This window comes from Pavona decussata, unplaced genomic scaffold (assembly GCF_977016875.1).
Source record: "Pavona decussata unplaced genomic scaffold, jaPavDecu1.1 SCAFFOLD_233, whole genome shotgun sequence".
NCBI lineage: Eukaryota > Metazoa > Cnidaria > Anthozoa > Scleractinia > Agariciidae > Pavona > Pavona decussata.
The window spans coordinates 3,068,191-3,086,021 of record NW_028145638.1 but is presented as its reverse complement, the minus strand read 5'-3'; the positions used below and the strand labels follow the sequence as shown (position 1 = coordinate 3,086,021).

General features: G+C 42.2%; 1 protein-coding gene across 3 annotated transcripts; it reads right to left on the bottom strand.

Annotated features, from left to right (window-relative positions):
* Positions 1 to 2,907: 2,907 nt before the first annotated feature.
* Positions 2,908 to 17,333, bottom strand: LOC146458407 (ATP-binding cassette subfamily C member 4-like). 3 transcript variants are annotated; one of them, XM_085090914.1, is made up of 7 exons: positions 17,315 to 17,333; positions 12,182 to 12,729; positions 10,373 to 10,749; positions 8,257 to 9,578; positions 7,198 to 7,768; positions 6,267 to 6,403; positions 2,908 to 4,812 (listed from the first exon to the last, which is right to left on the bottom strand). In XM_085090914.1, exons 2-7 carry the CDS (start codon positions 12,716 to 12,718, stop codon positions 3,899 to 3,901), a joined length of 3,858 nt encoding a protein of 1,285 aa, XP_084947040.1. In that variant the 5' UTR covers positions 12,719 to 12,729; positions 17,315 to 17,333; the 3' UTR covers positions 2,908 to 3,898. The 3 variants fall into 3 exon arrangements, with proteins under 3 accessions (XP_084947040.1, XP_084947038.1, XP_084947039.1); XM_085090912.1 differs by lacking the exon at positions 17,315 to 17,333 and adding an exon at positions 13,315 to 13,673 and having other exon boundaries at positions 12,182 to 12,733; XM_085090913.1 differs by lacking the exon at positions 17,315 to 17,333 and having other exon boundaries at positions 12,182 to 12,767.
* Positions 17,334 to 17,831: the final 498 nt, after the last annotated feature.

Genomic DNA, 17,831 nt, shown 5'->3' with positions numbered 1-17,831 from the left:
TGGCATTGTGTCATTAACAAATAAAAAGGAAAAAATAGTAGTTACAAATTTGGTTTACCATTTAGTCCAAAGATATCTAAGATAAAAAGTTTTTAGTTGCTGGAGTGTAAAAATAATACATCTGGAGCCCGCAATAGCTAGCAAACTCGAGGTCCCCTCTCAAGAATTATCTTGGAAGGTGTACACTAACTAGATCTAACTAGAGCGTGAGAAATACCCTACAGGCTTGTGGCGACATCAAGCGCTTAGTGGAAAAGCACAGGAAATGAATTCGGAGAAAAAATTGGAGTAAGGACCAGGCGGTTACTCCTCAACTCTTATATTACAAATCCGCTAAGATTGACTGGAACGAAAATAATGTTTCTTATTGGAGATTGAACTTACCTTCCAGATAAGTCGTCGCCAGATCCTCAAGAAAATTAAAGGACTTGTTATCAATAAGGCTATATTTAATATCATTGAAAGACAATGTGACATGCCGAACCATCGAAATGAGATAGACACCCTTTATCTTTATGCAACGGAGCGCAACTTGGTTGAATGTGAAAGCTATTGTCTCGATTCACTCACGCTGTTTACTTACGGTAGACCGAGCGGATCACAATTTGCAGTGTATCGAGTTGTTTTGATGATGGCAGAGATACGCGCATATCTGGTTTACTATCCCGTCCAAATATAGTAAAGATATGAAGTTTTTCCTTCCTCAAGTTTAAAAATAATGCATCTAAAGCTCGGTTTAGGCTGCAAACTAGGATTATACTAGCTAAGGCGTGAGAAATACCCTACAGACTTGTGACGACATCAAGCGCTCAATCATAAAGCGCTGGAAACTTAAGGAATTCGGCGAAAACATAGGAGTAAGGACTAAACGGTTACTCCTCAACTTTTTCATTGTGCATCCGCTAAAATTAACTGCAGTGAAAATAATGTGTTCTTATTGGAGATTGAACTTATTTTGAAGTTTCAAACCATTTCAATCTTGGTCATTCGCAGTCAAAGATAATAAACACTAGTTTCTGTGTAGTAGTGGGGTTTCTGAAACATTCTTTAAAGATTCCGTCGATGCAAATGTGTTAATTGGCCATTCAAAGTTACATATCACATATAGGTGACACTGCCCCTTTAATCCACTCGATCATACTGTCAGCTTGAGGTAAACGGCTAGACACCAAGATTACAACATCCTTATGACCTCGGCGTTGATAATTATAGGTATTTGGATTCCTCCAACGTCACACTTTTCCATTATCGAGAGTATCTCCATCCGGTACAGTAATTGATTGTTGTTAAGGTGAGGCTCGATTCAAAGTAAGTTTAATTTGTTAAACTTTTAATGTTAAGTTTTTTATGAAGTCAGAAGAATTTCCCGTTACGACTGGGTGATAATTGGCATTGCTTCTTTTGAAGACATAGTGTCCAGGGATAATTATGCACCGTTATTGTCCAATCAGGATAAAGCTATCATTATATTATAATTATAATATTGATTCATAAGCGAGGTACGAGTTAACGGTCTAGTAGTTGTCATCTCATTTTCTGTGTTCGAGCGTGTCAATTAAAAATACTGATTTCAGATGCTGGCGGACCGTTTCATTTGAGAAATTATACGGGGGTTCTACAAACAAGTGATCAATATGATTATCTTAAAAGGACTATCATACTAGCTAGGGGGTGAGAAATACCGTGAAGGCTAGTGTCGGCATTATTATGGAAACGCTTACAGTCAAACCAAGTGAAGACCAGTGAAGCGTACCCCTCAAGATTACATTAATGAATTGATTATTCGAACTTGCTAGTCGTTCCAAGAATACGGCTAACGGGTTCAATATTCAGAAAATCAATTCATTATTGAATTTTTGAAACGACAAGTGAGTTCAATATTCAAATAATCAATTCATTACTGTAATCTTGAGGGCTACGCTTCACTTGGTTTGACTGTACGCCGGCGACACACCAAGCGATTTTATACGCCGATAGCGGCGAATTTGATCACCAGCGAAAATCGCAAGCTATTTTCGTCACCGATTGATGAGGACACACCTGGCTATTTTTTTTTTTTTTTTTTTGCCGATAGCGACGATGTGGCACTTGAACCTTGTTCCCGGGCTCTATAAAAGTCATGTGATAAAATCGCCCAACCTGATTAGTTGACTTTACTCGCGATTTGCAGCGATTAGCGTGGAAAATCGCAGAACGGGCACACTTGGCGAATTTAATCGCCGATATCTAACATGCCAGATACCGGCGATTTTATACGCCGATCGCGGCGACCGGCGAAAATCGCAATCGCTGTACAGGGCACAACTGGCGATTTTCACCGATCGCGGCGATCGGCGGATAAAATCTCCAGGTGGGTCGCCGGCTTTAGGTGAAAAGGACATCACTCGGGGGTGCTGAGGTAAAAGGGAGTAAAGGACTACTCCTCAACAAAGGTTACTCCTCAACTCTTCAGTTGTGCACCATTATAATTGACTGCAGCGAAAATGTTGTTTCTTAATGGAGAATGAACTTACCTTCTAAAGATGCCTTCGCAAGATCCTCAAGAAAATGCCCTAGCTCAACCAACCATCCAAATCAAGTAAACACCCTTTATATTTATTCAACGGAGCGCAACTTAGTTTATTTGCAAACTATTCAAAATTGAATAGCTTGAATATTGAATAGAGGCTCCACTGGGACAATCTCTCAACGGGCCGAAAGAGGTTGAAGGCGTCTTTAATGTTTAAAACAATCAAAAGGCTTTCCCCGATGTACTTACAAAATTTGTTTAGCATCCGCAGTACATCGTTTACTCTAAAGGATTCCGAGATCACACTAGACTTGCCAAAGCCACGCACGAACTATCCGCAAGCGAAGCTTTGGCTACAGCGGGGCGCTATTATGAAACAGTCTACGCGTCAATTTACGGAAAAAAGACTCTCTTGGTCGCTTAAAAGGGAAATTGATCGACTTTACAACAATTGTCGGTCAGGGTCCCACACGACAATCTTGTAAAACAGTATTTTTATTTTCAACTTGTAAATGCGGTAAAGTCTACAAACAGGGAGGGGGGAAACAGGGAGATCTATGCCAAGAGAATCAAAGAGCACGACAGGGATATACGACTCGCCCGTACCCAGACCTCCGCCGTTTCTGAGCACGCCCACGAGGCCGGCCATTATCCGCTTTGGAACGAGGCAGGCAGGCCTGGGAACGAGGTAAAGTTTATTGATCGAGACTCTCACTGGTACACCCGTAGGGTCAAGGAAGCTATCCACATAAGACTTCACCCTAATAACATCAACATTCTGACAGTTTAGGCTGCACTTTGTAAAAGCCGCCCGAATCCTCATAGACTCATGAAGAGACGAGTAATTTACAACAATACACGGTTTATTCCAAGAAAACTATGTCACATTATACTGAACAACAACGGTTTGAAGTCAAAGTATCCCGTATATAAAGGGCTGGCATATACTTCATATAATCCAAGATGATCTATAACACTCCATGTAAACACACTCAATGTGTAGCACAGGATTTTACATCCTTGTCTTGCTTCAGGATTTGCATACTTCTTTCACGGCTTTCTGTCGCGTCTTAAGAAACGATTAATTTCGGAGACACATTCCTTGGATCACGTGACCCAAAATGCATTGACTGCGGCAATGGGACAGAGAGATCAAATATATACACGATGTCTGATCCCAGAAAAAGCTAGTGTAGCGAAGACGACAATTTGTTTAAACAGTTTTACCCTATTAGTTACCACAATAGGACTAAATGCTATACTGTTGATAAAACAGAAAGAGTAAATATTTGTTTATGTGATGTAATCTAACGCAAATAGTGGCCATCTTGAAGGCGACGTGAAAAGAAAATTTGACTACATAGGCCGAGTTTGAAAAAGTGGTCACTTTCACCTTTTGTTTTCTGCAAATCGAGCAAGTCCACTCAACACACTGCTCTCCCTACTGAGTAGTACATCATAGGAATCAAACTCAGCAACCGTCCCCTCCCTTAAAACTAAACTCATGTCACAGTCTCTAATTGTGTTCAAACGATGAGCTATAGTGATGACCGTGGAGTCTTGCAGTTTCTCACGCACTACGTTCCAGATTGTCTGTTCTGTTTCTGGATCCACATGCGCAGTTGGCTCATCCAAGATGATGATCTTGTTCTTCTGCAACAACACACGAGCCAAACAGATCAACTGTCTCTCCCCTACGCTGACGTTCGTCCCGTGCTCTAGTAACTCGTGATTCAGTTGTCCCTCGAGACTCTCAACAAACTGTCTCAGTCGCACTTGCTCTAAAGTTCGCCATAAATCAGCGTCTTGAAATTGGTCCATAAGATCTAGGTTCTTCCGCAGCGATCCACTGAAAAGGACAGGGGTTTGACCAAGAACTGATATATATCGTCGAGCTTCTCGAAGATTGAGTTCTTTTACTGGAACATCGTCGATTACTATTTGTCCATCAGAATCAGGCATGCGCAAAAGAGCTGCTACAAAAGATGACTTCCCTGCACCCGTGCGGCCTGCGATACCGATACTTGCTCCTCCTTTGATATCGATATCAATGTTCTTCAGCACTTGGGGTCCCCCTGGATAGTAAGTCAGTGTTACGTCTTGGAATACAATATTTCCGTTGCTTGGCCAGTTTTTCGGGGGAAGTCGTTCAACCTTATATCCTGGCTCAGATTCCAGCTTGGTATACGTCATAACACGTTCAACTGACGTCATTAAATTTTCAACATCCGATGACATTCTGACAGCGTACTGCGTCATGTCGACAGTTTCAATGACGTAAACAAGGGCAAGACCGGCGAAAGCTAGTGACAGATTAATAAAAAAAGTGATTAATTCGAAGTTTGCAATCCCACTTTGTTATATTCTTCAGATCCAGGTCGCTTGCTCGCGAGTTCGGCGAAAGATATACGCGGGAAAACATGTACCAAACGCAGGGAAACGTGTAACATGTGTCATACACGGAAAACAAAATCTTAGTGTAAAGCGCAGGAAAGCATGTAACGGGTATCGAAACTTATACCTAGCACGGAAGACATGTACCCTGTGCCAAGCGCGGGAAAACACGTAACCGGTGCCAAGCGCGGGAAAACATGTAACCGGTGCCAAGCGCGGGAAAACATGTATCTTGTGCTAAGCGCGGGAAAACATGCAACCGGTGCCAAGCGCGGGAAAACATGCAACCGGTGCCAAGCGCGGGAAAACATGTAGCTGGTGCCAAGCGCGGGAAAACATGTTCTCAGTGTAAAGTGTACTAGGGCGCTTAAAACCAGTTGTTCCAGTGGAAAATAAATGGAACGGTTCATTCCAACGGAAATTTCTCCGGAAAAAAGTAATACCTTCCAAGGTATTACTTTTTTCTTGGTTTCACCTTTACGACCGAAAAATTTTTTTTACCAAGAACCAGGCTCCAGAACGAGAGCGCGAAACATCGCTTGTCAAAACATGGCGGGTTCTTCAAACAGCTACGAAAATGTTATTCAAGCAAGTTATACACTTGTGAAACGTGTTGTTTTTCATCCACCTTGCTTCCAGACTTCCTTGCACACAACTGTGAAATCACAGGTAAGAATGATGAATGTTTTTAAACGTAACTACTAGTTTTATTTCAACTTTTACGAGTCATGTTTGCTGCATGAGACTCGTAGGGAATAGGTTGGGACTGATCTCTCGAAATATTTGTGAAATCGGTTCAACTTTCTCTGGGTAAATGAAGATCAAGAAGAATGAAGAATCACGTCTTCGTCTGCGTCTTCAAGAAACTCATTTTTGTCCTCTAAAACCTCAAGTAGTCCAAGCAAAAGTTTGGCTGTCATGTTTGCTTGTACCCAGGCTTTTTCGGCATTCGTAAAAGGATTCATAAATGGTACAGCTCATTCCTTTTCCGTTTTCTGAGGTGCGTAACGTCCAGCATCATTTGTCGAAAAATTCTTAGTACCGGAAATTGCATTTAAATGGTAAGCGCTCCAGGAAAACATGTAATTAGTGCCAAACACAGAAACACATGCACCCTGTGTTAAGCGTGGGTAAACAAGCAACCGGTGTCAAACGCAGAAAAACATGTTTTCGGTGTAAAGTGTCGGAAAATATGTTGGCCTGGTGAGGTGGGGGAGGGGGGTACTGGCACTTCTGAAAATTACTGATCAGCAAATACAAATCACACTGAGACAGAAACAGGTCCACCACCGCTGATCACTAGACGGTTAATTCGTTTGGCCTTGCTCATTCACACAGGATATTTTTTTATCGTCTTACGTACCGGCATCTTGAGACAGTAGGATAGCCATCACAGCTACTGCACCAATGAACAGCTCACAGAGAAGATCTAACCGAACACCAAGCCACCGACCGCTTGCTACCACCATTATAAACGACTGATTGTGAGTGTCTTGATATCTGAATACAGAGAAACAGATGTCGTTCACAGGTACGGTTACACTCCCCCGGGGTGGGAGGGGGGAGTACTCCCCTATATAGGGTATACAGGTATGTGCGGCACCAGGGGGTATGGTTTTTGAAACAGTTTGGTCTGAAATAGGGTATAGATTTTGAGTACCCCTCCCCTTTGGGGTGGGCAAGGGTCATGTTGTGGGGACAGTCAGCAGGGGCAAAAGCGCGGCGTCTATACACACAAGAAAATGGTGCACGGTTATGTTGCAGCGATACGTTACCTCGTGTGTGCTGTTTCCATAAGATCTATCGCACGGAGTCTAGCTTAATGATTTGATATTTTGTCTCGCTGTATCTCCCACTATACATTCGTTCTACCTGTCCATCATTGCACGTGGTTTTGTCGCTGCTACATGTATTTGCGATATGACCCCTCCAGTTTTCCGGCCTTTGAGTCCTATCGGAACCTTTCTGCAGTTGCCCAGATTTTGTACTGTTGAAACGCGGCCTTTGTTCAGTTCCAGCATTCAGAAGTAAATTCACTCATTTTGCGCTTGTGCCGCACTTTAACAGCGGTCTGACCACAATCTATCGGGTATAATTTGTGCTCACGTTTTGCAACTCTTTCTAAAACCTGGGTCTAATTGTTAAACTGTTGAATTTCGCTACCTTTTCCTAACCTACAAGGGTGCAAAAAGGCACCCTCTTCGTACCCTCCCGGTAAAGCCAAGAGAGGATCAAGCCCAATGCATTGAGCCCCTCCCCTCTCTCCCTTCCCGGAACGAAAACACCTGACTTGCCTGTAAAACTGGTCTAGAAAATCAGTCTGTTTTCCTCGTGTGCGAATTGTGTCCAAACCATTCAGGGTCTCAGAAATGTGAGAGAAAACTGGGCTACGGCAAATGGATTCCAGTCTCTTCAACTCCCGCGAAGTCTGCAAATAGTACTTTACAATGTAAGCACCAATCAAGACCAACGGTAGAATGATAAAAACGACCCAGAAATTCGCAACTGCTGGCACTACAGTTGCCGCCAAGAGGAAGAGAACTAACTGAAGTGAATTAAGAAAGTGTTTGGGTAATAACTCGTCCATGCAGCCCACATCTTTGGAGAATCGGTTCAGAATTCGTCCCACGGGATTCGTATCAAAAAACAGGATCGGTGTGTGTATCACTGCTGCCACCATCTTGTCGTGGAGACGCTCTGAGCATCGTAAGGTGGCCAAAAGAAAGGCAAATGCGCGGATAAGGACAAATATAAAGGCAGCACCTACAAGTGAACCGTACACGGCAAGGTTGGTCGCGTTTTGTTGATCGGTTTGTTCTTTCTTTGTTAGGTATGACAGCCACACATCAGGAGACACTAAGATTGCTATAAGGAAGAAAAGGAAAGGACAATTACTGTAGGCTATTAATTGCACCCAGTGGCACTAAATGATGTGCTTACTTACTCACTCATGCTGGCCTGTTGTCTTCTCTTCTCCCTCCCTCCCTTCTGCCCACCCTCGCTTGCTTCCTTCCTTTTTTCGGAAGGATGAATGTTCTCTGCGCTGTCCCTCCCTCCATCGCCCTCTCTTTCTCTCTCTCTTCGTTCTTTGGAATTCAAGAGAAGGAAGGAAGGGAAAGAGAGAGGAGGGGAACATTCCTTCCTCCTTCCTCCTTCCTCCTTCCTCCTTCCACCTTCCACCTTCCTCCTTCCTCCTTCCTCCTTCCTCCTTCCTCCTTCCTCCTTCCTCCTTCCACCTTCCTCCTTCCTCCTTCCTTCTTTCCTCCCTCCTTCCTTCTTTCTTTCCTTCCTTCCTTCCTGTTTTTGCTCTAGCAGCTTGAAGAGAGAAAGTGATTCTACAAACAATGACCAACCTTGGGTGAAGAAGCAGAAACTCGTTCCTGCCAAAATCACTAAGAAATGAATGCCGCTTTTGAAGTAGTCCCAGTATAGCTTAGATGACACCGCTCCGATAGCGCGATCCTCCGGCGGCATCACAAGACTCTTGGCTTGACTGTTTGATGTTCCATTACTAGCAGTGATATCGGGCAATACAGCATCCTTGCCATCTTCTACCAACCTCTCATCTACCTCAGTTAAAGACTTTTTGAAGAGAGGATCAACTGTTGTACTCAGAATTCCTTTACCTTGGAGCTCACTGAAGCTGCCCTTTCCCAGCACACAACCTTGGTACAATACAATCACGTTATCGGCTTTTTTCATGTGCTGTTCCTGATGGGAAGTTAACACGCGAGTTTTGTGTCCCAGAAGGCCTGTGATGCAATGCGTGAAGATGTAATGCCCAACTTTAACATCAACAGCACTCAGAGGATCATCCAACAAGTAAACGTCTGCATCGGCGTAGACTGCGCGTGCCAGGCTTACTCTCGCCCGCTGTCCTCCACTCAGAACGGCACCGCGTTCTCCAACAATGGTTTTATCGCCGTCGGGGAACAGCTGGATGTCTTCCGATAGGGCGCAAGCTTCAGTTATTCTGTTATACCTTTTTTCATCGTATGGTTGACCAAATAGAATGTTTTCTTTTATGGTTCCAGAGAAGACCCAAGGTATCTGCGGCAGGTAAACAAGAGAGCCTTGACAGGTAATGTTTCCGCTTGTATCTGAAACTTCGCCGGCGATTGAGGAGAGAAGCGTGGATTTACCGCTTCCTACCGATCCGGTAATGACTGTCAAACTTGATGCGGTCGCATGCAGCTCTACATCTTGCAGAATAAAATTATCCCTGTCATCTTGTTTACATGTCAAATTTGTCAAGCTTACAATTGTCTCAGGATCTGTGAACAGCGTGTTGGCAGTGAAAGCTTTCTGAAAATCTTCGTCTTCATTTGTCTTTCGTGCTGACTCTGTTAACTTGCTCTGTGTGTTCGATTGCTCTGTGGTCTTGCACCAGCCCTTTATAGGAAGATTCTCCAAGAGAAGGAAATTTTCGATCCTCTTCAGTGAACTATAAGCTTCGGCTATTTCCAACAGTCCGACAGCTACATAAAATGAAATACTCAGCCGCAGTACATTGTTGAAAGAGAGAAGCATAAAAACATTAACGGGTGTGAGGTGCCGACCAGTTAGTATAAGAGTAATAACAGACAACAGGGTTGCTATAGCTCCTGAAGTAAACTCCAAGGCGCCAAAAGCTGACAGAAGGGCACTCTTGTTACGTAGAATACTGATCTCTTGTCTGAAATGAAAATCGAGAGGGAGTAAAATAATAATAATAATAATAATAATAATAATAATAATAATAATCATAATAATAATAATAATAATAATAATAATAATAATAATAATAATAATAATCATCATAATCATAATCATCATAACACAACTTTAATTAAAAATTCAAAACTTATTTTACAAGCACTAGAATACAATCAATTTAAAAGCGAAACGCTATACAAACTTTTCATAAAAGCTACCTACCTAGATCAAAAGGGGCGAAAATAGACCTCGTCATCTTAGAACTATCGTAGTTGTCACAAAAATACCACTAGAGTGTCGAAAAAAAAAAAAAAAAGGTAATTCCTGGAACTAATTATAATAATAATATAAAAATAAATCACTTTATTTAAGTGTCAAAGTATTTAACGCAGAGCACTAATTGGGGACACTCTTTAGATCGAATTGAAGTTTGGAAATGTTGGTTATTGAGGGGAGGGGAAAGGAGGCTGTATAGTGTTTACAAGTTAAAGTTATTGCTAGTTATTTCTTCCCATTCACCCACCCTGTATTGATCACCGGAAAGCCCCTCTGGGGAGTGTTCAATAAAGTATCTTATCTTATCTTATCTTATTTCACGCAAGCGGCAGAAACGTTTATTAAACATTCGTCGGTGTTGTTTTCTCGTATATAGTGTGATTCTTAATAAACTTCCCTTCTGTGCCAAAAATGAATCGTGTTTTCTATTTGTTAGGAATGCTGCTGCTACTGTGAGTAACCTGCCAGAGCACATAAAATGTATTTTCCTCTACATACCTCCTTGCTACTTTTATCTTTTCTCGATACGCATCTTCCCACGTATTGATTTTAATGGCACGAATTCCGCACAGGATCTCATTCATCATTGATATTCGACGATCAGACACAGCGGCAGTGCGTAGGCGCAATGAACCAGCAACAGAAGACAACAGACCGAAGAATGGCACAAGAAATAGGAGAAATGTCATACCCACGAGAGCCTGCCAACCAATCAGATAACAGAATAAGGATGACACCACGATCAAGTCGAATGATGCTGTGATCAAGCGGAAAGGCCATTTGGTGTCTTCCAGTCTTTGAACATCGTTGGACACCAGGTCAATGACCCGACCAGTTCTACACTTTATCAGCGTTTGTTTGCTCAGAAGGCAAATCTGTTTTGAAGTAATGATATAGAATGCAATTTAGAAATCAAACTTTGACGGCGGACTCATTGGCAAAGAAGTGAGAGGAGAGACAGTGGTCAAAGTCAGCGGGAATCTTTAGTGTGCGGTGGAGTTACTATTCTCCTAGAATCCGGATGGGATGTAAAATCTACGCCCCGTCCCAACCGATCTACCTCCTGTTGTCCGAGGATGAGTCAGGGGTTGCATATCCAATCTAAATACGAAAATTATCGGGAAAAAAGTCGATGCTTTGTCGAGTTTCATCCGAGCAAAGATTAATTTGATAGAATAATGAGGATAAAGGAAATGTGGAACTAAGATAAAAACGGCTTTATTCTCACAACTAGTACCTTATGAAATGAATAGAGAACAACTAGGAGAATAAACATTTTGATATTCAGCCGCTGCTAGGTGGCAGTTGTCCTTTAACTTCCCCCTGGCTCCACACTAGAAATTTGGCAAAGCTACTAAAATGCTTGGCAGTCAAAACCCGCAGCCTATTTCATACTACAACGACAGGTCGAAAATCATAGCAAGCATAGCTATTGGACTTGTTTCAGTTTGCATACTGATACAGTCTTAAGTTGAGCGTCATAAAACCAGAGCACAGGTAATTACTCTGAAAAATCACAACTGACGTAATCAGCGCAACGAACCAATCAGCATTCGAATCAAATACATGTAACCGGCACCAAGCGCCGAAAAAATCACGATTACTTTGTGTTCTGCTTCTCATTGGTTAAAAGAACTGGCGCGATTTTTTTTAATTACAGCAAAACCAACGCAAACGCCAAATACTTTCAGCATCCCAATGAAAACAGCTCCAAAGATGGTTATTCATTGGTTTGTATAATACAGATAGCTAGTGATCAGTTTAAGTAATAAATATAGTAAAAGCGGTTTCAGTTTTTAGTAATTACTTAAATTTTATTATTGTTTACAAACATTAACAGCTCAATGAACTAATTAGAATTTGAAGCAAAATTAATGCATGTTTTGCCGCGCTTGGCACCGGTGACAAAGTTACAATTGGTTTTGGTCTTGCTTTTCATTGGCTGAGAAAGTGGCGCGAGAATTTTATACCAATCACGGAGCGTAGTGGAGCAAAACCAAAACCAATCTCGTGTTCAGAGTCCTCAGCCTTTTTGGTCAGCGGGTGGGCGCCAGGAGAGACTCTGGGGATTATAGAAAATTTAATTTTTTGATTGGTTACTCCGTGAACGGCTTCCATTGTTTTACCGCAGAAATCCTGCGGTAATAAAATCCCAGTTCCTCAGAGTCTCTCCTGACAACTAACCGCTGGCCAAAGAGCCTGAGGACTCTGGGTACTAGATTGAACCAAAACAAGCGCGAAATTACTTTCGAACTTAAATTCGATCTACTTGCCGGTCACTCCCTGTTTGTGTATTCAATGACTTACTTTTCGGTAAATGATGCCCTTGATTGCACTACTCAGCCTCACACCCAGAAGTTCATTTTTGAAGCTAAATTGCTGCATACTCGTACTCTTAATGAATGCGTTGAAAGTCATAGCTACTGCACACAAGAAAAGAAGAGGATTCTTTCTTGGCTCTTCAGCTGACCCCAAAACAGATATCAAATATCCGAGAAATAAAGGTTGGAAAATACGGCAACAGGAATCCAAAATTCCCGTTAACATGATAAAAATGAGGTCATGAGACGAAACCATCTTTACAATGCTTTTCCAGAGCTTTGGACTCTTGCCTTTTTGCTTGGACGTATCCAATTCTTCGTTCCAGTTTGTCTGAAGTTGTTCGGTGGCTAATCGGGTGGTGTTTTCTTTCGAAAGAGGTAAAAAATCTCTCTGTTCTAAAGCTTGTTTACTGCCTTTTGTGATGACATTGTTCATCCATTGAAAGAAAAGAAGAGACAACAAGCCGACTTCTTCCTCACTGTCTTCGGTGGGAATCTTTTTGTATCCATTTCTCTCAGTCATGACTCAGGAATCTAGCTGATACAAAGACAACATATAAACCCTATGCAAAAATAGCTGACATTAATATGATGATGATGATGATGATAATAATAATAATAATAATAATAATAATAATAATAATAATAATAATAATAATAATAATAAAAATAATAATAATAATAATAATAGACCTTCTTTGGTACCAGTAGGCTGCAGAACAGGCCCTATTTTTTTGCGGTTTTCAAGCGAGCGGAGGCAAGCTCAAGGCGAGCGCGGAGCGCGAGTCACGCACGACGGGAGGGGTGCGCCCCTTCTGTCGTGCGTGACTCGCGCTTGCCTTTGCTCGCTTGAAAAACGCAAAGAGTAACACCTTTTCTGCGGGCTAAGGTACTGGAGGGTTTTTGTCGCGCGCGGTTGGAACACTTTTTCGGCTGAAGACCAAACCCACGAGCCGCGAAGCCGCGAGAAAAACCTCTGGTCCGGAGCGCTACTGTTTACCCCGCGGCACTGAAACAAAGACTTGACCAGAAACGGAAACCGCGCAAGAAAAGTCTCTGACACCCAGGGTAAACCAGGTCACATTTAGAACTAAGAAAACGATAGTAACATATATTTACCTTGCTTCTTTCATAAGATGCTTTTTAACTGGAATATGTTGATCCGATCTGAAGCTTGCTCGACAACTAATCGATACATATTCAACTCTCGCCTTGTGTACACCTCGCTCTGATTACGGGATTACGGACAGCAACTACCGATAAACTTACCGGCAAAAATAAATTACAGACGTTTGACTGAAATAACTTCCGGCCATTACGGACTCTCACTATTAAGGACACTAACTAGCCGTCCCGAGGGTGTCCGCGATAAAGTGAGTTGACTGTGTACTGTATTAGCTTATAATTTTCAATATAAATATTGGCGTGATAAAAGAGCGCGCTTTTTTGTCGCTCGAATTTTGCACATAATTATGCCATCCCGCTTTATATTGATTCCGCATATTGATAAAAACGAAACAATTCTCAACGTATTTATAAAGTGCACATCTTAATTGTTAGCAGCATAAATAAGGCGCAAAATAAGCTCTTTCAGTAAATGGTTCAGAATTGACGATGAGGTACTCGGGGTGAAGGTGTGTTTGCGGAATGGTACAATTATGCGAAGTACGATTCAAGCGGAACGACTTGTCAAAAGTCGCGCGCGCAGAACACCGGAAGTGAAAATGCAGCTTAAAATCGCGCAAACCGGAAATAAAAGCTGCATGAAACATTTGTTTTTATCTCGGCTAATAAAAATAAAACAAAAGCAAACAAAAAAATGCACCATATGAGAAGCACCGTAAATCCCAAGGCATGTACTGTAATTGTAAGAAAAATTCCGTAAAGTTATGTGTTCAGATCCTTATGTGAGCCTATTTAGCTGGCAAACAAGCTCTCCAATCTTAATCTGTGGTCTCAAGCGAGGGCACGAGTTGTGTCGAGAAACGTTTGGATGCAGGTAGCCACACGACGCAAAATAATGTTTAGAATACGTTCCATTTCCGGATCTCTTGTTGTAGAAAGGAACTTGCTAGACGTTGCTTTGCTTGTAAATAATCCAAACTGACTGCAGGGCTGACACTACAGGAAAGGGCTTATTTATTTGAGCCAATATTTCAACTTGTACAACTAGTCTTCTTCAGGGCCAGAGTTACAACTGAGAAAAATAAACGGTCCTTCTCCTGCCCCACCCCAATCCTCTCGCGGTTTGCCTCGCTAACCGCTCGTGCCCCAAATTTGTATGTCTTGTGTGAAACCCAAATTTGAGAGCTTACTTGCAGGCTAGAGTCTTGACTTTTCACACTGATAGGTGATCCTCTGTGGGCCGGGTACTGACACAACATCGAAGGCCTCCAATACTTCCCTAGACCACAGCGATAACGAACACTAACACGTACTTTTTTTAACTTCTTCATGTGACGCTCGGTCGAGGCCAGCCCTTTCAATCTCTCGACGATTAACTTTTTTAACGACTTGCAGTAAAAATTTTCCATTTTTTACGCCTTTCGATCGACTAGAGTTTGTGGTTTTCTTACGACTAACGACGAGATTCACGAGGTTCTGAAAAAGCAGACCCCTACTGATTTTGCGAAACGTCATATTGATCATATTGATCACTTGTCTCCAATGGAAGCGATGTTTTAGGCCCCGTCCATACGGCCGTCCACACTAATGCGCTTTCAAAAGTATCCGTTTTCGGTGTTGTTGGATCTAACACCCGATTGTTATAATGGCCTCAATTAGTATTCCCCTAGGCCTGTTTTTGCGCGGGAATTTAGGTTAATAATTTGCATTTTGTAAGTGACACTTTGCTGAAATGACATTTTCTGTTCATTATACGTTGAACTTTCAACGAGACGCGCTTCGCGTAGTTATCCGCAGTTTCTGCAGTCTGCTAGCAATTTCCTCTGGAAGTTTCGTCTAAACGCGCCACAACAATGTAAGTATGTTGTATTTTCGATCGGTTTTATCAGTTTGTTTACCTTATAGTTTGTACATTTTGTAAGTTGACTTTGTTTGTATGTTTCAGTTTAAACCTTCTTCGCCTCGTCAGTAACACTGTTAAGCTACAATGTTCAGCCCTCCCGGGCAGCCGACAAGTGAAAAGAGTTTAGAATAAATTGCGTGAATAGAAGTGTTTGCCTCTGGCGGTTACAGGTGTCATCGAAAACGCATCGATCGATAAGCGTCCACACTACCGTTTTCGCAGCGTTTTCAACTGTCCACACTAAAACGCTGAATGACATGCTGAGTCGTAGGTTAAACAATATGCGCATGCTCCAAAGATACGCGACTGCGATATTTTCGGCATTTCCCGTCAGTGCGAGTTTGAAAACTGTAAATAACTTCACTTTGGCTTTCATGAAAAAATGGCTTGTTGATCTTCCAAACAAAGTAAATCCAAGAAAAAGTCAAATGGCAACCCACAGGAAGCATTCAGCTGGACTGACGATGAAGTACTGAATTACTTCTTAGAACTACCTGTAACGAGTACAAAATTACGAAATTTGCTAGTGCATCGGGAAAAGCATTTTTTCATCCGCTATGTTTGATTTCCAAAGGCACAACTTAAATGGTGCGGGTGACGTCAGCGTTTTCATTTCGATGCGTTTTGGACTGTCCACACTAGTGCTAATTTGTATACGTTCATTTGTATCCACTTTCGAGAGCGTTTTCAAATCGATGCGTTTTCGATGAAAACGCTCAGCGTTTTAGTGTGGACAGAAGGCCTAAACGCATCGCAATTTATGCGTTTTCAAACGAAAACGCATTAGTGTGGAAAGTCGGTTTTGTTTTGCTTATCTTGATTGATGTTCTTGGCCGATTATCACCGGGTCGTTTCCATGGAGCGCAACTTACAACTTTGTTGATGTGGGGCAGTAATGTTTAATCCACTCCATCATACTGCCAACTTGAGGTAAACGTCTGGACACCAAGATTACAATATCCTTATGCCCTCGGCGCTGATAATTATAAGTATTAAGATTCCTCCAACGCCACACATTTCCATTATCGAGAATATCTCCATCCGGTTCACCAATAGCTACTAATTGATTGTTGTTTAGGTAGGTCTCAAGGAAAGAAAATGTCAGGCTCGATTTAAAGTTAGTTTGATTTTTAGGGATTTAATGAAGTCAGAACTGAAGAATTTCCCGTTACGACTGGGTGATAATTGGCATTGCTTCTATTGAAGACATACAGTAGTGTTCAGGCATAATTATTCACCATTATTGTCCAATCAGGATAAAGCTATCATTATAATTGATTCATAAGAGAGCTGCGAGTTAACGGTCGAGTTGTTGTCATCTCATTTTCTGTGTTCGAGCGTGTCAATTAAAAATACTGATCTCAGATGCTGGCGGACCGATTTGAGAAATCATACCGGGGTTCTACAGACAAATGATCAATATGATTATCTTAAAAGGACTATCATACTAGCTAGGGGCTGAGAAATACCGTGAAGGCTAGTGTCGGCATTATTATGGAAACGCTTGAACCGGCCACACACCTAGCGATTTTATACGCCCATCACGGCGAATTTGACCGCCAGCGAAAACGCTTGCGATTTTCGCCACCGATTGATGCAGACACATCTGGCGAGTTTTTCGCCGATCGCGACGATGTAGCACTTCAACCTTGTTCCCGGGCTCCATCGAGGAGCGTTTTGAAAAGTCATGTGATAAAATCGCCCAACCTGATTAGGGGGTCTGATTAGTTGACTTTACTGGCGATTTGCAGCGATGAGCGTGGAAAATTGCGGGAACGGGCACACTTGGCGAATGCCGGCGAATATAATCGCCGATATCTGACATGCAAGATATCGGCGATTTTATACGCCGATCGCGGCGACCGGCGAAAATCGCAATCGCTGCGCGCTCAGGGCACAAATGACGATTTTCGCCGCGATCGACACAAAAAATCGCCAGGTATGTCGCCGGCTTTAGGTGAAAGCACATCAAAGGAGTACTGAGGTAAAAGGAGGTAAGGAACTAAACGGTTACTCCTCATCTCTTCAGTTATGCATCCACTAAAATTGGCTCCAGCAAAAACGATGTTTCTTAATGGGGTATGAACTTACCTTCTAAAGATGCCGTCGCCAGATCCTCAAGAAAATAAAAGGACTTGTTATCATCAATGCTATATTTAACACCAGATTGAAATACAAAGGTGACATGCTTTAGCTCAACCAACCATCCCATTAAAGTAAACACCCTTTATCTTTATTCAAAGGAGCGCAACTTATTTGCAAGCTATTCAATATTGTCTCAATTCACTTTTGCTGTTTACTTGTGGTAGACGGAGCGGATCACAATTTGCAGCGTATAGAGTTGTTATGATGATGGCAGTGTAACTTGGAAAGTAAAACTAAATGAAAGGCGCACATTTGGTTTACCATCCCGTCCAAATATAGTTAAGACACGAAGTTGTGAGTTTCTCGAGTTTAAAACTGATAATACTTGCGTGATACTAGCTAGGGCGTGAGAAATACCCTCCAGGGTTAGTATCGACATCAATATGGAAGCGCTCAGCCGAAACTTCAAGGCCACAGCAAAGGAATTCTTAAAAAAAAAATGGACTAAGCGGGAAGTAAACGG